Source organism: Tenebrio molitor, chromosome X (genome assembly GCF_963966145.1).
Source record: "Tenebrio molitor chromosome X, icTenMoli1.1, whole genome shotgun sequence".
NCBI classification, from domain to species: Eukaryota; Metazoa; Arthropoda; class Insecta; order Coleoptera; family Tenebrionidae; genus Tenebrio; species Tenebrio molitor.
The window spans coordinates 11329330-11352735 of NC_091055.1; the positions used below are offsets into that span (position 1 = coordinate 11329330).

General features: G+C 37.5%; 2 protein-coding genes across 5 annotated transcripts; one reads left to right on the top strand and one right to left on the bottom strand.

The window, feature by feature from the left end:
• Positions 1-3: 3 nt before the first annotated feature.
• LOC138140417 (SRSF protein kinase 3-like) lies at positions 4-3894 on the top strand. Of its 2 annotated transcripts, none has more exons than XM_069061462.1 (6): positions 4-925; positions 2242-2460; positions 2514-2796; positions 2847-3009; positions 3061-3281; positions 3332-3894. In XM_069061462.1, the coding sequence occupies exons 2-6, from the start codon at positions 2267-2269 to the stop codon at positions 3788-3790; spliced, it is 1320 nt and encodes a 439-aa protein (XP_068917563.1). In that variant the 5' UTR covers positions 4-925; positions 2242-2266; the 3' UTR covers positions 3791-3894. The 2 variants fall into 2 exon arrangements, with proteins under 2 accessions (XP_068917563.1, XP_068917562.1); XM_069061461.1 differs by lacking the exon at positions 4-925 and adding an exon at positions 970-2188.
• Positions 3895-3945: 51 nt separating this feature from the next.
• Nf1 (neurofibromin 1) lies at positions 3946-23383 on the bottom strand. 3 transcript variants are annotated; one of them, XM_069061459.1, is made up of 27 exons: positions 23223-23383; positions 22917-23060; positions 22609-22801; positions 22341-22559; positions 21997-22244; positions 21688-21933; positions 21443-21633; positions 21113-21386; positions 20861-21054; positions 20624-20807; positions 19570-19756; positions 19476-19517; positions 18962-19415; positions 18084-18910; positions 16587-17055; positions 16131-16532; positions 15842-16081; positions 15590-15781; positions 15279-15540; positions 14577-14981; positions 12918-14480; positions 12599-12857; positions 12291-12544; positions 6496-6582; positions 5640-5842; positions 5392-5578; positions 3946-5340 (listed from the first exon to the last, which is right to left on the bottom strand). In XM_069061459.1, exons 1-27 carry the CDS (start codon positions 23280-23282, stop codon positions 5023-5025), a joined length of 8304 nt encoding a protein of 2767 aa, XP_068917560.1. In that variant the 5' UTR covers positions 23283-23383; the 3' UTR covers positions 3946-5022. The 3 variants fall into 3 exon arrangements, with proteins under 3 accessions (XP_068917560.1, XP_068917559.1, XP_068917557.1); XM_069061458.1 differs by lacking the exon at positions 6496-6582 and adding an exon at positions 6931-7122; XM_069061456.1 differs by lacking the exon at positions 6496-6582 and adding an exon at positions 6931-7122 and having other exon boundaries at positions 12918-14495.
• Positions 23384-23406: the final 23 nt, after the last annotated feature.

A 23406-nucleotide genomic window follows, 5' to 3' on the forward strand; every position in this document is an offset into this window, starting at 1 on the left:
TGGAATGAGAGCGAGAGAAGTGGGGGCAGAATCGGGGCGGACATGTCTGCGTTGGTCCGGAGGGATGAAGGAAGGGCGGTGTTCGCGTGTCGGGTAAAGAAGTGTCCAAGAGTGTGGGCACAGTAATCAGATTAAAAAAGCAGGATTTCCACGGGGTGAAGATACTTGTGGTTTCAGTAATCAATTTAATTTCCGTCTTTCGGGTCGATTATCGAACGGTCTTCCAGGTCGCACATGCGCGGGTTCTTGTACCCAGCACAGTCGTCAGTAAAGTGCCGAAAGCAGCCGTAATCCCCATGTCGCGGGCCGATACATATCACCTGATAATCAGCCACTTCCATTATGACTGATTCGCATGAGGTCCTAGCGGGTGTGAACGAGAAACGGGTGAAAACGTTCAGTGCAAAAGGACACTTCGCGGCGAGTTCGTGGTCCAAACAGGCTTCATCCTGGCTCCTGAGGTCCCCAACAGTTTCCAGACGACATCTCGAGCTGGTGCGTACTCAAGGTCCAACAGCGGCGATCCAGACGAAAGACAAACCCGTTCCGAAATTCACTCCTCACTCGACACCATTCACCTCAGGTCTCGGCCTGCGTCGCTGGTGGAAGAAGGGGTTTTCTTCACGAGCTATGCCAAGAAGAACACCTTCAGAAACGAACGCATTGAAGAAGTCAAGCATTACGAATCCTACTCCTCAAGGCACTACTTCGCGCAGCTCGAGGAACGCTCGTGGAGATACAAACACCAAATTCCGTCCGAACACTGTCAAGCCACGAATGCAGATTTCGGCGATCGCGATTTCAGGACTCGATATCAATTTCGTGAACAACCTGAAACTGATCGCCTCGACTACCTCTCGTTGTCTTTGTCTCCGCCGACACGACGCAAAGAATCTTCTTTCTATGCTCACGAATCCTTGTCTTTGTAAGTCCATTACTTTCGTCAATAATTGCATCCTTTCCACCCCTTCGATGTGACGTAAAACATACACGACATCGACGGCTATATTTAAACTTCTACTAAACAATACAACAACAACAAAAAAAAAGACGATCGATTATCTCCACATATCATTTGCATGCACAGCTTTAACACCGCTCTCGATAACATCAACACGACCCAATTTCCTATAACACACTTAAATATCAATAAAAACGAAATTTTATTATTTACATATCCATCCATCGTTCCCGTTATTTTCCGCATCAAGTCAACTCAAACAAACACACTTTTTGTATCCTTTCTAAATCATAAATCTTTATCTTATTTAGTATCTACGCGTAAAAAGTGTAGGAGCAATTAAAACATTCTAACGATGACCCGAGCGGAACGGCCAAAATTTCACAGTAATTAAAAATACTTTCAGTACGATAATTTTGAAAACGTAAAACCTTGCCAATTTTTTTTTTCTGAACACGGCAACAAAATTCGATGGCACTGTCGAGCTGGAATTGAAAAAATAAGTCCCTTTTCAAAAAGCTAGATGCGTTTAATACCTCTTTCAGATATTGGGAAGGTTTCAAGTATTTTTATGTGACCCGTTCGGTTGTTTGTGCGAGTTTGGTTCCACACTACAATATAAACGCACTTCAAAAATTCGCCAAAAAAAAAACGAAACAAATCACGCCGAGGCGGTAGTCAGTGGACGGAGTTGTAGCAATCGAAAATAATAACGCAAAGGAAATAGTTGTGATAATAATGATTGTGATACGAGGAAATTAGTGCGGCGAATTTTGTGACATATTCACAGCTCAAATAATTCAACTGCCAAATATATTAAACTAAAAATAAAACTCGCATCGGTACAATTTTAATTTTGTGTCTTTGCCAAACACCGGTGACGTAATAATTTTTAAGTTGAGAAATAAAGTTGATATCCCTGTTCGCCCGCGAATTTCGCACTTTCAAAATGGAGTCGGGTCAACTCTTGTGCTTCGCCAACGAAACGCACGCCCGCGACTTCACTTACGACTACGACTTCACGCGACACAAATACTTGACGACTTTGTGTCTGACCATACTGAACAACCTCCTGTTGCCGTTCTTGTACTTCATCTGCTACAACGTGATCGTTTTGATACGAGTAAAAGACAATGACTCCGGCAAGGTGGACGGAGTTGATTGCGTCGAAGACAAAGTACCGATTATCAGGCGATTTATATCGAAATCTTGTTCACCATTTTATTAGTACCCCTGTGACGTTCTTTGAGAGTACGTTTGCTTAAATTGTGTATTTGCAGCACGCCATCGAAAAATGTAGAAGAAATGAATGAAGATGATCTACACCGAATTGTCGAAAGTGAGAATAATTGTACTTCGTCCCAAGAAGACCCCAAAAGTTACGATGTGGGAGGTTACATGCCCATTTCAGAAGGAGATGTTCTGGGTGACAAGTATGAAGTTTGTAGAAAATTAGGCTACGGACAATTTTCCACGGTTTGGCTTTGCCACAATCAGTTGTAAGCGCTGTCAAACTCACAAACGACCATCTGAAGTTGACAATCTGTTGCAGGACAAATGATTATGTGGCAATCAAAGTGTCCAAGTCGCAGTCAAAATTAAGTGCGTTAGCTAAAGACGAAATAAAATTGTTGGAATGTACGAATTCAACAAATCGTGATCACGCTGGTTTTAGAAATATAGTACAAATGTTCGATTATTTTTGTTGTCAAAGTATTAATGGCAATCACACTGCCATTGTCTTAGAAGTAATGGGACCATCATTACTACATTTAATTAAGCAGAGCGAATACCGGGGCATACAACTTCCCGGAGTCAGGAGAATAATAAAACAAGTAGGAATGCGAAAGGAGTCGGTTCTGTTGTACTCACTGCAATGTTTAAGGTTCTTCAAGGTCTAGAATATCTTCACGACGAATGCGGTATCATACACACCGATCTGAAACCTGAAAATATATTGATTAAAGCCAAAGAGCCCTACATCCGACAGATGGTAAATACTGCAAAAAAATTCAACGAGTTGGGAATTGCTCTCCCCAAAACTTACGGTATTCATCAGCGATCCTCCGATTTCCCCTTCTCGAGTGTTGTTTTTGTAGTTACGTCGGATCGTTGGAGCAACGTGCAAGCCTACGGCAAGGACGACGATTCCTACGAAGAGGTCCAGCTGTTCCGCACCAAGTCCTATCCCGAAGATCCGTTTCTGTCGGAGCTGGTTAGTTTTAGGAAGAAACATGCCGAGCCCAAGTTGAAGGGACCAATGTGGATCGACGCGAGCATCGAGGTGAAGATCGGCGACATGGGGAACGCCACGTGGGTGGTAAGTGGTGGAGAATGGGTGCGTAGCGGTCAAATAAATTTCCTTTTCAGAACAACAAGTACAACTCCACCATTCAGACTCGACAGTATCGCGCGTTGGAGGTGATCTTGGACGCCGGCTACGATTGTCCCTCCGATATCTGGTCTGTCGGATGTTTGGCGTTCGAGTTGGCCACGGGTGAATTCTTGTTTTATCCGAAACTGTATAACAATTTTTCTCTGGATGTGGACCACATTACTTTAATATGGGAAGTTCTCGGGGGTATTCCCAAGTATATAACCAAGAGAGGGTCAAAAGCTGATCTCTTCTTTTCTAACGGTAAATTGAAACACATAGAGGACAAACAGCTTAGAATTTGGAAGATCGAAGACGTTCTTGTCGACAAGTACAAGTGGAAACGTCTAGATGCCATACCGTTTGCCGGCTTCATAGAGTATTTAATTGAACCCGACCCAAGTTTGAGATATACTGCTTCAGCGGCACTCAGCTGCGAATGGATTAATGAATAATGAATTATTCCAATCATGTATCTTTACTGTTAGAAGACTGATCATTTTCGTTCAAATTTTGTTTCCAGTTTTGTTGTAATCTGTGATTTATAATAAAAAATCTAAATACAGTAGTGCAGTTTCGTCTGACCTGGACGCCAATAAAAATGAACCGATCAATATTCTTATATATGTAATATCATAGATACAAACATTTGCCATATTTAAGAAACATACATATTTTCATTTATACATTAATCTATCACAAATAGAATTTCATGAGAGATAAACAATAGTTGTAAATTTAAATAATTAAATTACTTTTAAAACAATCATCTATATACAAGCGTTCGGTCGAGTCTCGTCAACCCGAAGTCACCTCGAATAAGGTGAAGTGTAACGTTGTGACTTACAATTAATTATGCAAACCGAAAACTGTATTTTCACGATGCTCGGGACAATGTGAAAATAAAGTTTTAATAGTAACAACACATCTGATAATTAATTCGCACTTTCAGCTTGGTCTGGTCCCTTTGCGTACGATTAGTGAGACTCGACCGTACGATTAAAAACAATTATAAAAACACTGAATAAAACAATATTTTAAACTATTTGTCATATAGATTCGTAAAGATTTGTACATCAGATAGTAATGATAAAGAGATGGATATGTGAAAAATTTAAATCTATAAAGAGAGTATAGGAACTAAAAATGAACCAGTTGGAAAAATAAAAACACAATACGTTAAACACTAATGTAGTTTTGAAAATACTGAAATGGATACTTACAGCTACAAATAACAATATATTTGTTCAAAATTTCCCTTTGGAAAAAATGAACACAAGACGTGATAACAATAAAAATACGTACTTACACTTAGAGAGGCTACAAGATAACCACAGTTTAAATGCATAAAACGAAGTTGAGGAAAATAAACATTAATTTTTGGTTCTGTGACATAGTAAAAAAATTAATAATGTTTTGTTAATGTATGAATAAAATTAAATGCAGTCCGTGACGCATCAAATGTCCCGACAGAGTGATTGTACCTTATCTAAAATTAATTTGTATGCCAGACTATAAGTAACACTTTGTACAGCTCGTTTTCACATATCCTTAAAACAATAACGTAGAAGAATTTATACCATTTAAAGAGAGATAACAGTTATTAAAAACATTTGAATAAAACATCGGAGCTAGTGAGATAAATTCCCCTACTTAAAAAAATATCCGTTCCGTCGCGCTAAGACTCTTATTTATGAATGGATGACCCTTCAGAATGCACATGCGTTTTCGTTTTCAAACTGCGTTGTTTGCTGAACGATGATCGTCCCAAAGAAGTCGTACTCCCTCCTTCTAAATCTCTCGTAATTTCTTTTTCCGTAGGTGAACCCAGAGTGAGACTAGAAAGACTAGAGGAAAGGTTCATATTTGAACTAACACTTAACATAGAAGGATATTGCTGCATTTCACCATTCTCTCCTTCGGATTCTTCAATAGGAAGACATGTTTCGACCATTGCTTCTAAGCAATTCACAAATAATTCACTGCTTTCCGCTGTGTTGTTGTACTAGAACATATCCAGTAAGTTTCTTTATAATAAACCGAAATAATTAACTACCTTGTTAAATGGTCCGGCGAAACGCCAAAGCCCCCCAAAACCGCAACTTTGCAAATAATGAAGTTGTTGTTGGCTGGTGTCCTCACAAGCTATCATATTTTGGATAATACTTCTGACGGCGCTTAAAATTACTTGGTCATGGCAAGAAGTTAAAACATTGTTAATCTTCATATCCAACAAGTTATAACTGAAAAGTAATCGTTTCGTTTCGAATGCGTCCAGAATAAAATAAAACACGTTCCACTCACATAACGGGAAATACTTTCGGAAAAACTACGGCCCCTTCCGCTAGGTACTGATACAATATTCTAGTTTCAGCTTCATCAGTACTGTACTTGACGAGAGTTGCTAAGACGGTTAAAACTAAGGCCTGAGTTGAAAAATCTGTTAGAACTTCGGGATCAAGGAGGACGTTATTTTCGTTGCTTACTGAAACCCTTGTGCTGCGGTTCTACAAAATCAAGAGTCCTCATAAAACGTGTTGCAAAGTGAACGCGAAAAATACACTAAATCAAGATGCTGTCACGACAAATTTACAGCCATTCAATCATGCAGTGCAGTAAGTTGAACAAAATTTTAACGTGTAGATTTATCAAGTCGATTCGTATTCACAATAATGTTATAGTGGTTGGTTTGATAAATCTACAAAGGTTAATATGGTGATGTAGAGGATTCTGGACGCCTCGTTCGAGCAATTTTTAAAGTTTTTAACAGACACACAAACTTTTTGCTACGTGAAATGTACTCATCAGTCGGCTACCAAAAAATAGGCCAATGTATGCAAAAGACAAAAATGTTAATAGCCAATAACCCAAAAGGTACAAAAATATTTGTTGTTTTGTGTGTGGTTTCGAAAGAAAACTTCTTGTCAAGTTGTAGTATACCAAAAAAAAAAAAAATTAAAAAATGCGCAATTGTTAATTTAATGCGTAGCGGCGTTAAAAGCTTTGGAAAATTGCTGATATGGAGGATTTTGAATCCTCTCCGTTACCAGTAGGGTTAAGGTAAGGGGTGGAATTTGGTATGGGAAAACAAAAGCTACACGAGAACTGTTGGTGAAAAAAAGCAATATATTCAGTGGACTGTTTGATAGTAGAATATTACCTTGTCATCAGACTCATCGAGAAGTTTTTGCTCTTTGGTGGTTGGCACCGAGAATGAACGTTGTGTTTTGAAGAGGGCACGTGCACTCTGAATGGTGGCCACCCCCAGAGAAGGCATACAGGCAAGATAAGCAGCAAGGATTAGTATGCATTATGCGGCACAAATACTCCGTAACTTGGTACATGTGCAAATCAGAGGGTTATTCCAGGCATCAAACGATACTTATCTCTCTATTTACTCAAGGGGAAAGTACAGTGGCAACAACAAGGACGAAACAAAGCACCGTCAGGGCTACCACGATCGGCCGATGTTGTCGTGTCGCATCGATGTGGGAGCCCCGTGTTTGCAAATCGCTAATATTACGAGAAGATGATGGTCGCAATGAAAGATTTGCAAAAAGTAGTGACAATGCTGCGTAGGGCAGGCAAGTCTTACTTTAATGGGAGGCACGGGCTGGCTATGTGTCTCACTGTTTAATGCATTGGGTGTTGGGTTCTGCTGAACGGGTACCGAACTAGAACGCTGGGTGCGATACAGAGGCCGGGTCAGGCCTCCGTTTGCCTGAGGTCCCGGGCTCTGGGATAAGTCTAGACTTCGCCAGCCTTTACTGGCTGCCGAATTTTCAACCTGGTCAGTTATGGCACGACAATTACTATCAATACATTCCCCACTTCACATCAATACAACTACCGATTTACTCGCTCCATTTCAGATTTTCAATTTTACATTAAACACATAAAGCTAACCCCTAAAGCTTAACGCCAGAATAAAATGACACTCTCGCTCATCAACAACATTAACATAAACAAGCAGTATTTGCGTCAAAACCGCCTTCTCAAAACACCACACACCGTCAATGATAGGAACGATTTGTACAGTCACACTCGTAACAAACTTCGAACAACAAAGATCCAAAAAAAATTATTAAAAACACCAAGAAACACCGACTGTCACTCCAAAATATTACGAAAAACAACAACTTGCAACGCCCACAACACTTTATGTCAGAATAAATAAATGAAACGGATGTTGCAATTTTTTCTACTTTAATAAATGCAAGAAAAACAATTTCATTTTTTCACTAATTCCTAAGTTTAATATTATGTAACTGTCTGAAATAGTAATATACAGTTCTGTCCTTTCAACAAAAATAGATGAAAATAACATATTTGAAATTTTAATATTGGGATATCTTTTATGTAAGAAGCAATACGTTAGGTACTACTAACTGAAATTATACGGTAAAGAAATCTTTATGATTCAGTAAAACTTTCTTTTAAATATGTCACTAACTATACAGGGTTGTTCTAAATGATTGTAGTCGAAGTAGGCCATGCCCATGTTATTACATTTTTGCCGCTTTCATGTGAACTGTCAGTTTTGTCGCTGTCACTGTCATTTTTTATGTGAAAAGTGCGGTTATGAGATTTTTATTTATTTTTGTTAAATTAACGTTTGAATCCAGAAATATTGAGTTGTTTTGCACCGAATTTAACTCCCGTGTGTGAACGGTGTGTACTCACTTATTCACATCATTTTGATGATTTTTTATGTGGAGCGGCAACCATAAATTTTACATTCAGTTTTAACGCCTACTTCCACTACAATCATTTAGAATAACCCTGCACATATTAAGTTTAAAGTATCGTATTAATCTAAAACGAACAAATGTTAAAATAAACAGTAGGTACCTAGTTTTAACTTTATTTTTATGAGGAATTAATTTTAAAAATTCCACTGCGTGAGACACCTAATAAGTATCGTGTTACTATTAAGAAAATTTGTAATTCAGTCAGTCTTGGAAAAATGTCCGTGATCAAAATCTACCGATAATTGTCAAATAAAACAAAACAAAAACGAACGAAACGAAAAAATGGTGGAAGTGATTTTAAATAAGATTTTATTTTATCATTAAAAATAACTAAATAAAAAAATTACTAGAACATTTCTTTCATTAAATTGTAGCAACATATGTATATCGCATAAACGACTTTCAGAAAACATGAATGTGACGTTTGTTGACATTTTGCGTAAACGTGTGTAGTTGTGGTGCAAATGACAACGAAATGTCCACCAAGAGTCTAACCAAAAATTTAAATTGACGTCAAAAAATTTGTAGTAAAGGCTGCAATTTTACCTATCTTTAAAACATTAAGGCCAGTTTACAGAAGCAAAATTAAATTAATCGTAATCAAATGCGAGATTATCTGAACACGTGATCAGATTGAACCAATCGAAGTTTCGGATTCATGGGCTAATCGCGCATTAAAATTTAATTCCATTAAAATAATTCATTCCCTTTCTATAAACTGGCCCTGAGTATATAAAATTTTTAACGACTAAAATTAATTAATCCTAGGTATTCAAGTTTCAAGAAAAGAGATGCCGGTTCATCTCCAAGACTCACTCGATTACAAATTTTCTTGATCACCCGGGATATAACTTTTATCTTTTTGTAAAAATCGCGTGCCAGGAATATCTAGTAGTCGAGTTAGCCATGAAAAATAAACAAAAATCTATTCGTGGATTGTTGCATTCGGGTATGACTATCAAAATAAAAATAAAAAGTGGGCCATGGCTGCCAACTTTTAGTGAATTTAAAAAATAGTAGGTATATTATTCAACGAGTTGAATACGACGTTTTTTTGTTCGACGAGCCCCTTAAAGGCTCCAAATCGCTTAAATAAAATTAGCTTGACGTTTCTTTGACAAGTTGTGACATTTATCAAAATCCGTTCACATGAGAAAATTCCCAAATTCTGACAGTGTCGAACAAAAAAATATACATATTAAGAACCCACCTGTTTTTTAACTTCACAGTTATGTTTCACATAGAAATGTAAATTTAAATAAAGTATCAAGTGGACTTTTTTTCCGATATTTCGTTTTATTTTATTAGAATTACTATTCTGATCATTTGACTTTTTTCTCAATCAACTCTGTGGCTTGAGACCGCTCTATTTTACAATTGCTCCAATCAGAACCGATTATTATGCTTGATTATAAACAATTTAAAAAGATACAAATCCAAGTGTAACGATCACACATGAAGACAACTACCTTCTGTATTTTCACAAACACTGTACTCATCGTAACAGCATGACATAAATCACTCGAAAAAGGGTCAGAGTTGAATAATTTATTCTTAAGTACATTAAAATTAGCCAAAAGGGATAATTGTTACTGACAGATTTAACCCCCTCTGAAATTGACAGATGCGTCAACCTTTTGTTTTTCATGGCTAACCGGGCTCCCAAATTATTTTGATCGTTTTCTCTTTTTTATTGTCTGCTAGTTTTCTGCGAATGAAACGCGTTAAAATTAACTTTGCAATCTTGCGAGTGACAGTGAGAAGATTATTCAAAGGTGCTTCTGATTTACTCAACATTAATCACAAGTGTTACTGTATTTCTAACGACTGTTAGCAGTTAAGACACACGGTACGAAGAACCTAAACGCATCGAGCTTCAAAAATACACTAAAATAGATGTACATATCTAATTGATAGAATTTCATTAAGTATCAACGTACCACGCATCTCAATGCAGCTAGTAACGTGTTTCCCATGAAATATAAAAATTTAAAACAGTAGAGCTTAGTGAGCGATGGGAGTCTCGAAATAGAAATTTAGCTAAATTGCAGTCAACTATCTAATATGGTACACGCCTATCTTCAAATAATTTCAACCTAGAGATGCCTGCACTTCCGGTTTTTCTGCAAAATATATTCACTTGAATTCCCACAAATATTTTAGACTCAAAAAGAAAAAAATCGGTAGAGCCGTTTTTGTAAAATGAATTATTATTGCAAATTTATATTTCAAGTTATGTATATTTAGTAAGCTTTGAATTTAAGGTCCTGTCAAATTATTTTTTTAGAAGTACCAGTTCTGTCAATTTACTTTTAAGTCCAAAATATTAATTGTGATTGATTCTATGTTTGATTTCTATTACATAAAATGCCAAAAGACCACGCACCACGGTAATAAACGTTAACGATTTTCATGGAACAATCACAACCCATTTTAAAATTGTAAATATTTTAACAGGTATCATGTGGCACAGCAGCCTTTTTCCTTGCACATGGTGTTATGCAATGAAGGATAAACTTGACAAATGGGGTGCTTTGAGAACCATTAGTAATTGTGAGGAAAATTTTACAAAATGGTTGCAAGCAGAGGCCGTAAAAAGCTAATCCAAGTGCTTTAAAAATTGTATCCATCCACCGTTTGCTAGAAGCACTGTTCGTAAGCCTTTTCTGGATAATTACTCCACCTGAACTGCATTTAATGTTAGGTGTTGTAAATAGGTACACTCTTCATACATATTATGGCTAATTTTGAAAAAGAAGCACTAACAGGGGCAAAATCTTGTAATGTTCAGCGCGAAGTAACCCATGGTGGAACAGGTTTCAAAGGGAACGCTAGTAAAACTCTTGTTGATGTTTTACGTAGAAATTCCAGTCTGGGATGTTTAAAGTTTGTCAAAGATTTCCAAGATTTCAGAGCAGTTGTTCAATCATGCTTTGGTCAAGACCTGGATCTCAATTTCGGATATTATATACATAGATTCATTCAAAGAGAGTTATCTATCTTTGAAAATTAGTGTAACTTCCAAACTTCATGCTGTGTTTTTTTTTATATTGTGGAGTTTTGCAACAAAACGCAGCAAGGTTTGATGTTTTTCAGTGAACATGCAATGGAATCTGTGCATTTTGACTTTAATTCTGTGTGGAAAAAATACAAAGTGAGTAGAGGACCATTCCAACTACTCTTCAAGGCTACTGCGAGCAGTTTGCGAGTACAACAGACTTCGTATTTACTACGTATCTGATTGATTAATTAAATTTAATGCATAGTTTGAAAGGATCAGTGTTTTATGTAGGTACATATTTTAGCAGTGCAGATGATTAACGTTAATCAGAAAGTAACAGCCATTGCTACCAGTATTGTAACAATAATTGTTTATAAACTACTAGAGGGAATGAACGACTGAAAAACAGGACCATAAATCTTACGAATCAGTATTTACCATCAAGAGATTTGTTATTACATTGTTAAAAATCAAAGACCTTTAATCTTTCAAAAACGGCCCAACAGATTTTTTTCTTTTTGGATTAAAAACATCTATAGGAATTAATGTGAACGTAATTTGAAAAAAAAATGGAAGTGCAAGCATCTCTAGGTTGAAATTATTTGAAGATAGGCGTGGGTACGTAGTTCATCTCTCGATTTGTCAATTCTGATCGACTTACAAACTTGTGTGATTTTAAAAACGTACTTTATTTAGATAAACGTAGTAGAAATTTAAGTGAAAAAATTGTGTGGATGTTTGTTACGTGACTGAAGAAAAAAAATCCTGATTTTTTCCCAAAAAGCAAAAGATATTTAACTGCAACGTGTTGCCAATTCACCTTGTGGATTATCAGACTGTAGGCCTATATAGTTTGAAGAATTTGATTTGAATTTGATGTTTCTTGATGAATGGAACGAATGTGAACATAAATTCACATCAATATAAAATCGAAACAACAACGAACATACAATGACGTGAATTTCAACAGAAAAATGGTGAAAACTCATTTTAAAATTTTCAGAAACATACGAAAGAAATGTTACTCGTGCAATTGATTAATTGATCAAAAAATTAACAGACTACCACTACAATAACAACTGTTGATAAAAAAAATGTGTCCATTAAACAGTTACTAACATACTTTTACAATTAGTAACAAGTTCATCATTAGTAGCAACAATTTTACTACTACATTACAACGACTCCAAAGAAAAATCCTACCTGGTGTTGTGGCGGTTGTTTGTGTTGTTTTGCTTGAGCAATAGCGGACTGATCCAAAAGATCCCACGATTTTTGTCGACGATTTACGCCACTACCCGTATTTGAAACATTTCCTGAGTGATTACTTTGGTGACTTATGTTCGCCATGTTCTCATTCATAAAATTTTCCTGCGAAATCGAATCCTGCAAGTTCCTCGAGAGAGAATGTTTAATATGACAGCGACTTCTAACTTCTTCCGACACGCCGACCAAAGCTGAAAAATAATTTTCGTTCCCGAGTGCGGTCGCGAGGTGTCACTTCATTTTACCAGTGAGATACGCAACGCTGTCGGGCGTCACTTCAAACTTGTCTCTTCTTTGCGGTTTAGCCACTATAGCAAGCAACATAGTCAAAACTCTGGATGTTCGAGAAACCGTGGTTGGTGTGGGATGGCGATATCCCTTGAGCAAATGTCCCACTAATGCAAAATGAAAATTTGCCTTAAAACTAAGCCCCACTGCATGGTCGAGTTGCTTGAAATGCCATTCCAACGGTTCGCGTGTCGACATCATCACGTTCTCCAGTGTCTGAAAAGTGTTTCGTACATTCGATCGAAGAATATTTTTGTGTGGGAATATTTTACTCACCCTGTCCTCGAATATGCCCTGAGAATCTAAAGTGTGCAGGTTTTGTTCTAACAAAGCTAATCCGGAAGCGTACAAAGACACCTCGTCTAATTGTAAAACAGAGGTTGCTACCCAAAACAAGGCTTTATGAATAGGAGATTCGGGTCTAAGTAAGGGCTGGAGTCTGGTCAAACACATGACCAGCGCTTCAATAAGGACGATATCACTGAAACTTTCTAAAGCTTTGACCAAAATTCGGAGGAGCTGTTTCATGTCGTGGTCAGTTATACTTTTACTAATGCATCCAAAAACAATTAACGCTCTCGGTTGTAAGGCTGGGTTAAAACAAAAAGCGAAACTTTTGGCTAGAGACGTCCAACTGTTAAGCCAATCACAGTCAGGTATATCATGCATACAAGCTTCCATTATTTCTAGTAAAGCGTCAGTTATTACTTCGAGTGAAGTCAAAGACAGTCGTTCTCTGTCTGACGAAGCACCAGAAAAACTTCTTTCGGTCCCAAACCATCGTTCGTTGGGGTGTCGATAACTAGATCTGAATGCTGTTACCGCAGCAGACTTAACTTTACTAATACCGAACAACAAGTAGAATTTTGGTAGAGAAAATTCATCTAAAGATAAGCGTAAAACTCTTTGGGTTTCTTCAGAGAATGAAGGTTTCGTACAGGTACATAGAGAGTGAATTATATTAATAACGAGCCCATGAGTTGATGCTCTCATACTAAGAGATCCGGAACACACCAAGAAAGTTACCGTGTGGAACAAGTATGGCAAATGCCGAGCAACATCTAGACAATTATTAAAAGATAACATCAACAAGTACCTCGCTAAAATCGCGATATCATCCCACATCATGTGCTGTTCCAAAAGAGGAGTTGGCGACTGACAAGTCTTATCGACAACTCTACACAACCTACCAATAACTTTCTTAGCAACTAACTGAACGTTGGCTGACGCCAGGGCCACGGCAGTGTCGGCCATGATCTCCACCATGGGAGAACCCAATCCCGAATTTACCGACCTATGTATAAAATTATCCAAAACCATGTCGATTAACTCAGGAACTTGACCTATAGACCCCCAAATCTTTGCCTGAATCGAGGGATACATTTCCACCTCTTCGATGGTCAACAGAATAAGCTTTTCTAAAATTTGTGCGACTTGTTTCTGTCTCTTGTTCTCTTCCGACGGCTTACAAAATCTGACGAGATTGGCCAGCCACGGCGTCATATACTCCAAACACAAATGTTTCAATTCGATACTAGAGACGCGAAAACCCTGAATGCACTCTTCGAGAAATTCCAAAGTGAGATGTGGTTCGTTCGTTGCTAACTTTTCGGACACCGATTTGATGAAAATCGTGTTGTTCGAAGGAATACACAACCCTTGAGTTTCCAACAGCTGACCCTCGATCTTGAGATCGAAAGTCGCCGTCAGCGCGCACAGCTGATTGTAAGCGGCGGTGCGCAAATTCGGATCGGAGGATCCCAAATTCAACAGCGCCATGTTCAGCAGAGTTCCCGGTACGTCCTTGGGACGGATCTTCTGGTGAACCGTCACGGAATCCTGAAAACACATCAACTAAGGACCCAGCAACTAAGTCTGTCTAAGCTTCGATTTTTTTTTATTTTTATAATTTTATCGCGTAAGGATCTAACTTACCGGCTGGCTGAGTTCCCAACGGTTCCTTATGTGGATTACTGCTTGCACGATGCTATCACAATCATTATGAATAAAACTAAGAGGACCACTTTCATTGGCAATTGTCAGAGTAAACTGATTATCATCGACCAAGCAAACCTCTTCGATCTCTGAAGCGTAATAAACGTCATTCAATAAAACAGAGTGCGACAACACTTTCGTTTTCTCCGACGAGGTGATCTGAATGGCGGTGGGTCCCACTTTTATTGCAACTTTGGTGTCTTTGTGTGACAATTTCAGTGCGTTATTAAACACTTTCAAGTCTTCATCTAAACTTAACGTAGCACCAGGTAGTTTTTGTTGGTCGAGTTCAATAAATTCCGTAAGCTTGTTAGGGGCATCGATAAAAATCAATTTGCGATTTCCCTACAAAATATTCATTTATAATACGAGTAGTCCAAATTATGTCGATTATTTTTCAAACTGGTCACGAATTATCAATTGTGCTTGGGAATGAATCCACGAGTGCGTCAGCACGAGTGAGATTCGCAAGCACAATTGAATGAGTGAAACCAATTTCCACGAGTGGGAATATTCGGTCCAATTTTTTGAAACCATGGTAACAAATGTGTAAAATTGTGTTTGTATTGGTCCATTTTTAACAAATGGCAGGTGAATGGAATAGTCATTTAAATCTATCCGAAAACGTGCGTGATGACTTACCTTGAGAGGTGCTAGAATTCGATCGTGAAACTTGGTGTATTCCCGAACCCAACTGTTACAATTATAAATATATGCAGCGTGGATATTCTCATAGGCAACTTCAGGCAGAACATAGAACCACTTTTGTAAAAATTCAGTCCTAAATCTATTATCTGAGCAAGTGTGCGTAAAGTCTACTACAAGTTCGAAAGGTGAATGACAGAAAGGCTTCAAAGTTAAAATCACATGATAAATCAACATATCGCCATTAGTTTCTCCAATCCTTAAAAACAAAATAAATTTGATGGTGCAAATTTTATTTTCGTACGTACTTGTATCTTCTGGCGATGTAATAGAAGACTGGAAAACCAGCCTTGCTGGTTCCAGCTTGGTAAAATATATTTAAAGATTTTATAGATTTAAATTCTTCTTTTTCGTGCATGTTGTGCTTGACCATTAGTTCTTCAAATTTAGTAGAAGACATATCGATAGAACTCCATCTCGCATAAGACGAAAACAACAAGCTGAAATTTAAATTAAATAACTCGCGGTCGACGGTGAAAGAAAAAATCTTTGAAGCATACTGTGAATCGACAGGTTTATGCTCGGGGGGTCCTAAGTAGGCTAACAACGTTGCCATTTTATCGAATGGTCTGCGACCAACAGCTTTGTGGTCTCTACTGCTCGACAAATAATCACCAATTTTCTCCTGATGGTTCCACAGTAATCTATGTAAAGCCAGTACATTCGCATCGCTGATGAAGGACATTGAATGCGAGGTCTGATCAACAGTTTCGCAATCAGACGCAATTTGTATAAAAAATCTAGAAAATTACCCCTTACTATTATGTCAGTTATTATTGTTCGTTATACCTTCTCCCTATTTCAAAATGAGCTCTTAGAAAATCATTAAAATGTAACATATGCTGTTCTTTACTGAATTCAACGTGATTAGCAATATTCTGGAGTATTTTCGACATCAGCATGAGTCCTCTTTTGACCGACGTAGGAACCTGCTTGGTTACAATGCCCATCTCTTGTGGTGAAACTATAGCAGGATTAATAAAACGCAGAAAAATAACGGTACCGACAGCACCAATATTATTTTGAGGGAATTGAGGAAAACGCTTACTCAACACTTGATAAAGACAATGACACATAGACCTCAACTGAGGCGGAAACTTTTCAGCACTACTCACAATTGCGTCAAAAACTTTTTGAGTTAGAGCGATCAAATTCTGCCTGTTTTGGGACATTTGTTCGCCAGGTTCTAGCCTATAATAGAGAAAACCCGTCTTAACACTACTCCCGCAAAAAAATTAAAATTACCTGGCCGGGTCCACCTCGAAGCTGCAACAGGGGTCGTCCAAAAGGGGCCGAATCAGCGGTTCCAGCAAACATTGCAAATAACTGGCACCATAAATTTTGAAACAAAACGCCATGATCTTGCTCCCCAACGAGTTGCCGCGGAACAACGTCTGCATGCAATCGGAAACCTCCACTTCTCTGTAGAACATGTTCCAAAGGAGCGGCGACAGAAGGTGTTTCGCATCGAACAGAGTCACGAAAACCCGAGCTAATTCGTCCATCTGAGACGTTGTCACGACGTTAGCTAAAGCCATCGCGATCGGCAACTCTCCCTTATCACTTATCATCGTAACTAACTGTACTAACTGTTCGAACCTATCCGCTAACACCGTCTCGGCCAACGTATCGAATTCGGTCCCTTGTTGCAAAATTTTCGTTAAAACTTCCATGAATGCTGCTCTAGTTTGCAAGTCCTTGTTGTAACCCAAATCTGAGAAAAACCACAGTTACGACTGGTACCAAGGTAGCGCCACAGTCTACAACTAGTTACAATCTAACAAATGTATATCACACACCAATTTCGTTGCACCCAACGCGCGCACAGAGAACGCACTACATATACTACTGATTCGCGTAAACTGGCCAACAAACAAACGCACAACAAAAATACAACATGCCTTTCGTAAATTTAAAACATCGTATTATTAATGAAATTACCTCTGTTGTGACACACCAAACGTTTTCACGAATTGACAATGATGAAATTTATTTTTTGGACAGGAATCGTTTCAAGATGGTCCGCCTCTCACACGAGAACGTCTCGTCTTTGTAGTTAAACGTAAAATGCATGCTTAAAGCCTTATTTAATGTCAAACGTTGTGCGTTGAGTTAAAATTATCAGCAATTTGATTAATCCGTTTAAAATTGGGGTTACAACAAAGCAAATTTAGACTAATTGAGTTATGGTTAATTTCGAAAGCCAACACAAAACGCTTGACACTAAAGAAAGCTTGGAATCAAATTGATTTTCATAATTGAAACTTGCTTGGGCACATGCGACTCACGAAAACAGACCTACGTCGTCACAAGACGTCGACAAATAAATTGCTTTACTCGAGATAATCTTCTTTTGCGCGTTTACATATTTTTCTATGTAGACGTAATCTGATCATTTTTATTTTCAATATTCGGTATTAACAACTAATTACGGTGTATTTGGAGATTTGAGATGTCGACGCGACGAGTGCAACACGTCGATTGAAGTTACTTAAACACAAAATTAATATATAACCAAAAGTTAGGTATTGATCAGGTACGGCTTCATAAATTAATAATTCTTCTGGTTCTAATTAACAATATTGTTTGACAATTTCATGCTTATTGAATATTTAATTCAACGCAAGAATTTCCACTTGGGCAGCGAATTTTTCAGTATAAATTTGGTGGTGTGCTTTTGAGCGTAAATTTCATCAAAGTGTGTGTACTTCCTTTCTTAAGGAATTGTATTTCGCTACTTACCAATAGAGTGCATCAATCCGCTGTCGATATTCGCCGACAGCAGATTCGACATCGCTTGAATCGTCGCGTTTCGCAAAGTACTCAATTTCCCAGCGTTGACTCGTTGCCTCGAAACGTCTTTCTCAACGTCCGCAGCGTCAGAACAGTCGTTAAGTAAATTCATGAAGAGCGTGAAATACTTGAGGAAAAGTTGACTTTTTGCTTCCATCAAGTCACCACGATCCGATTCTTCCGGCTGAAGGGGCAATCCTCTGAGAAGAGCTGCCACAGCTTCCATGCAAGCTTGATCTAAGTCTCTCGTGATCATCGTAACGTCGCCTGAACTTGGTGGTGCTATCTGATGCGATGTACCCATTACCCAATCGGTCAAGTACTCGACCAACTTATTCCTGAATTTCATTTCTTGTCTGAACGCCAAATCGTCGCGACGTTTCATCATTGCCTCAACAAGTTGACACAGCTTTGTTTTGATGTGTATTGCATGAACAGTCATGTCTAAATGGCGGACGTATCTGACGATGGCCAACATCATCCCTTCTATACTCGTCACGCCTAAGTGTTCGGATGGTTGATCGTTTTTAGTACTGTCGAGTATGTTTTTCATTATGAAAATAATGTGCTCGATAAATTGAGTGTTGACATCTGACACCACAACTTGTCCTTGCTGGTCGAAAAATTTGTCAACGATCGTCTTGATTTGTTCGAAAAGGATGGGATACAACGCCGACGACATCTCGTGTCCCACCAGTTCTTTCACGTGCTTCTGAATTTGAGCACCGAACTTCTCATTGTTGCAAACTAACAGGCGCAACAGCAAATCGACGAATCTACGAAAATCGGTTATAAAAAATTTCGTCGAATTGATGAAACTGTCTTACTGAGTGACCGGACAGTACTGTCGTGGCTCCTGTCCCGATCCTGTCAGCACGCTCGATTTGCGACTCTCCGACAGAGTGCTGCACCCGATGGAGCTGATGGTAGACGTGGAAAGACTGGAGTGCGAAGAAGCGGACAATGTGGGTCTCGAAGGCGATTTCCTCTGCAAACATACACCCCCCAGTGCGCACAAAAATCCGGTCATATTCGCCCATTCGTTTATTTGCTCTTCCAATTCGTGCTCGGAGTTTTGATGCGACGCTCTTCTCTTACCCATAGATCTGTGAAACGGCTCCATCTGACCGTCTTCCACTTTGGCCTTAGGGTACGACGATAAGTTCTTCGACATTGAATTCCAATTCATAAAAGTCTCCTCCCACGCTGGCTGGACGCCGTTCACGCAATGTTCGATTTTTCGCAACAGTGCCATTATGCGCTTCTGTAGAGCCGCTCGCCCTAGGGAAATATTCTCATTTATCGCCACCCTAAACGAAAACAACTCGCACAAGAACTTACCGTTGGCGTGTTCTGGGAAACACATTCTAGATTCCCCGCTGGCTGTTATTTTTTTCCAAACATTATTTAACAAATATTAAAACAAACGACTTACCTGTTGTCAAAACTGTTGAAGCTTGAGCTAATTCTTGGTAAACGTGGTAGTTCGGTACCAGATAGGTGACGGTAACTTCGTCTGAACCGCAACGAATTTCGGCTTCTTGACAAAGTAGAGCGAAACAACTCATGGCGACTAGTACCGCGTCCATGTCGATACTCCACAAATACATGAAAAAAACAACCTGGAAAAATAGTTTTTAGACAGGAACACAGCCATTACATTTACGTTGAAAAAAAAAAAACCTGAGAGGTGGCTATTTTTCAGAAAAAGTGCGGCGTAACTGAATCATTAAAGTTGTTACACGATTCTCGTTTAAAAAATGGTTTTCGTGACAGAATTCAATTTTCGAAATGGGAACGAAGAAAATGCTGACTGACTGGATTTATCAGCGTTCACTGTTGGTACCACTGACAATTTGCGACTTTTTCACAGGTTTTGTTTTCCATAGCCGCCCCTTATCTGTTCTTTTGTTGATCATACTATATCACATGACCAAATAAATATCATCAAAGTTGCCTATGAAAAACAAATGCCAAACTCTTATTTGAAATGTCATTACTGTCATTTAGTATTTTATTAAGCACCAAACAATAACATTGTGTGTTTTACAATTCGCATAAGAATCAAAATCCATATATTTTACTCGCATAAAACTTATTTGGCAACATGCAAAGACTTTGTGATTGAAATAATTGAAAAACAATTTTTATCGATTAGCAACATTTTCGAAAAGATAGGTAAAGAACGTTTTTCTAAATTTTGTGATGATAAAGTAAACGATTTGAGTGATATAATGATAACAAAATTGGTGCGTATAATCTTTTTGGTGCTTTAACAACTTTTTCAAATCTAATCGTACAAAATGGTGACGCTCTGTAAGTTTAAATCGCCAAAAAAATTGTATTAAGAAAATAAGACCAAAATACATTTTCAATAGCTCTTCTTTCGTTTTCAAATAATTTTAATTTTAGCTTTAAATAAACGTGTAAAATTGTTCAGTAATTACGTATTTATAAAAATAAAAGTCTGCATGATGCACATCACGTACCTCTAATTTTATATGCGCTTGTTTGCATATTGGTATTTGACTACCGAGATTGGCGTATTCCTTATGTCTAGATAAAAACGCGTTTCTACAAATCAAAATCTCTCTTAACCATTTCAGAATATCTGTATAATTCATAATTTGGTGTTGAATCAGTTTTTGCGATATTGAAAATAGCACTTGAGAACTGAAAAATAATCGATTAGTTTGGTCGCTTCTTTGGTGGTTATTCGGCCGCACCTAACATCCCAAAACGTGTTGATTGGTGCTTCAGGATTCCAAACTTCAATTTTTTCAGGATGATGTAAAACTAATAAGGCTTCCATTGCTTCTTGTGCGACGTCTGGCATTGTCGGTTGATGCACGAGAGACACCAAACCATTTATTAATTCTAAAGTAGAACTTTGTATTTCGTGGCCGGCTTTGCCTTGATTCTAAATAATTTAATTAAATAAAATTGTAATTTTTAAATTTTTTTAATAATAAACTTACGTTTAGCATTAACATGGGATCGGCGTGTATTAAACGCACCATATACAACAATAAATTCCTATGTCCAGGCACTTCTTCAGCTCGTTCTTTGAACTTAGCTTGCGAGTCTTTACCTTTAAGCGTCAACGATTGTATCATTCTCAACGGAGTGTGTGCAATGTATCCTTGAGCAACTTTATTAAGAGTATCAGTGAACATCGCTCTTAATTCCGAAGATTTACTATAAACTAAATCTATTTTGGGCCACCAGTGTAATTTGGATTCTGTGACGATTCTGATAAAAAAAAATATTAGTAAGATAAGTGGATATTTTTTTTCAATAAAATTTACCGATAGAGCGACCTAACCAATACAAAGTGATACACTGAAGGTGAATTCAAGTTGAGGCAAACTTTTAGAGCTTCGTTGTTGTGAGGTTTAATGCGAAAACAGGAAACAAAACAGTCAATCATCAAATCCATATCTTGATATAAATAATTTTGCCCTCTGGAGAACAACTTAGTTGTGTTAAAAAGCAACGACTGCAATACATTAAATATAAGGATCAGGTTACATCATCAATTGATAACTTGTACCTTCAAGTCGTTGATGACGCTTTGTACTAATGTAAACGCAACATTATTTGAATCTTTGTTGTTAATGTAAGTTGAAGCTTTACACAATTTAACACAAGTAACAGCGGCAGCTTCAGTTATTTGCTTACTTGAATTTCCATGTGGTCCTATTCCTCGCTTTATTGAATCGATAAATTGCTTCTTTTTATTATGTCTAGGAGAACAAGGAGCACCACTATCAGCATTTACAATTTCTTCAAGAACTTTCTGCAATATGTATTCAGTTGAGTGGAATGCAATTTTCTGATGATATAATGAAGGAAGACTTACAGGAGCTAAAATGAGAAGCATAATTTGAAGTGACCATAAAGCAGCACGACCCTTTTTGTTATCTGCAAAATTATCTAAAATGTCAAATAATTGTTCACAGCACTTTGATAATTCTTCATTTGTTGTTTTTTGTAATTCTGCAAATTCATAGGGATAATGATCCATCCAATTCCAAATGGCTTTTTCAAGTGAATTAACAAAAACAAGATGTGCTGATTTTTTGAGCAGTCGAAACTTTTGAATAGCCTCTGCAAAATGATTTAATTTAATTGGAATTTAACAAGTGAAGTTTTAATACTGTACACATACAAGTAATGGTAAGAAAAAATTGGTAGTCAAAGTACCTGTTAGCAATTTGGTAAGTCTATTAACATCAACATTTATGTGCTGAATTAGTTCAATATCACTGTAATCAGGATTTTCATCTGGACATGATGCAAGCTCTTGTAATTTGGATGAAATTCGATTAAAAACAGCATTAAAGAAATTAACACTCAAAGCAAATAAAACTTTACTGGCTAACACTTTTATTGCATGTGTGTTGGGATTATCATTTGACATATCTAAAACAAACAAGTGAATAATTTAACTAAAAATTGATATACTACTAACCTAAAAATGCACAAATTTCCTTCAATAAAGATTTTAAATTTTGATTTTCTTCCATTGTAAGCGTAATTGAATCTTTCGGTTGTTGGCTAAAACATTTCTCTAATGTTTCTAGAACTATAAGCAGACTGTCATAGTAGTTTTTCTCTAGTTCTGGACCATGCTGCCGTGGTGCTCCACATGTTCCAGTCTGATACTAAATTTAAAAAAAAATACATGCAGTTAACCCATTTAGCTAACACAGTTCTTAAAATTGTCAAAACAAAAACTCAGCCAACAATGAATGTAAAGTTCAACAAGTATCAACTCACCAGTTCATGTATTCTTTTTAAAACTTTAACAAAACCATCTAACACCAAAGCAAAACGATATTTAGAAATTTGTATAATACAAGTCTGATTCTGTTCTTCATTGATCCTTGAATGGGTGGTTTGAGGTCCAATTCTACATGGAAGCTAAAATTAAAACAAAAACGGTGTTCAATTTGTCCAGATTAGAAAATCTAAATTGTATTAAATTTAATTTCCATCCTGGTCCATCATGTAAATATTGATTAGAAGGTGGGAGGATTTCTATTGATGTTCTCCATTTATAGATGCTTATTAATGAGCACTAACCTGTTCCTCAAAACGCACAATCAAAGTATTAGCCCATTCTCCAGGCTTTTGTGTTGCCATTTTATTAAAAATACTAAAATTTACATTATTGGGACGACTTTAAAGTGTTGACATTTTTAGATTGGTTGTGCCATTTGACAGCAGTAAGTTTTCTGACTTAGACCGTACCAATCGTAATACCAAC

Excerpts from the sequence above, each read along its gene's own strand:
- LOC138140417 (XM_069061461.1), top strand. The coding sequence starts at position 1,911 with ATGGAGTCGGGTCAACTCTTGTGCTTCGCCAACGAAACGCACGCCCGC. Across the intron at positions 2,461-2,513 it reads TGGCTTTGCCACAATCAGTT|GACAAATGATTATGTGGCAA; the intron begins GTAAGCGCTGTC and ends AATCTGTTGCAG. Across the intron at positions 3,282-3,331 it reads TGGGGAACGCCACGTGGGTG|AACAACAAGTACAACTCCAC; the intron begins GTAAGTGGTGGA and ends TTTCCTTTTCAG.
- Nf1 (XM_069061456.1), bottom strand. The coding sequence starts at position 23,282 with ATGGCAACACAAAAGCCTGGAGAATGGGCTAATACTTTGATTGTGCGT. Across the intron at positions 22,802-22,916 it reads TAAAAAGAATACATGAACTG|TATCAGACTGGAACATGTGG; the intron begins GTGAGTTGATAC and ends TTTTAAATTTAG. Across the intron at positions 21,934-21,996 it reads TGCTTCTCATTTTAGCTCCT|AAAGTTCTTGAAGAAATTGT; the intron begins GTAAGTCTTCCT and ends TACATATTGCAG.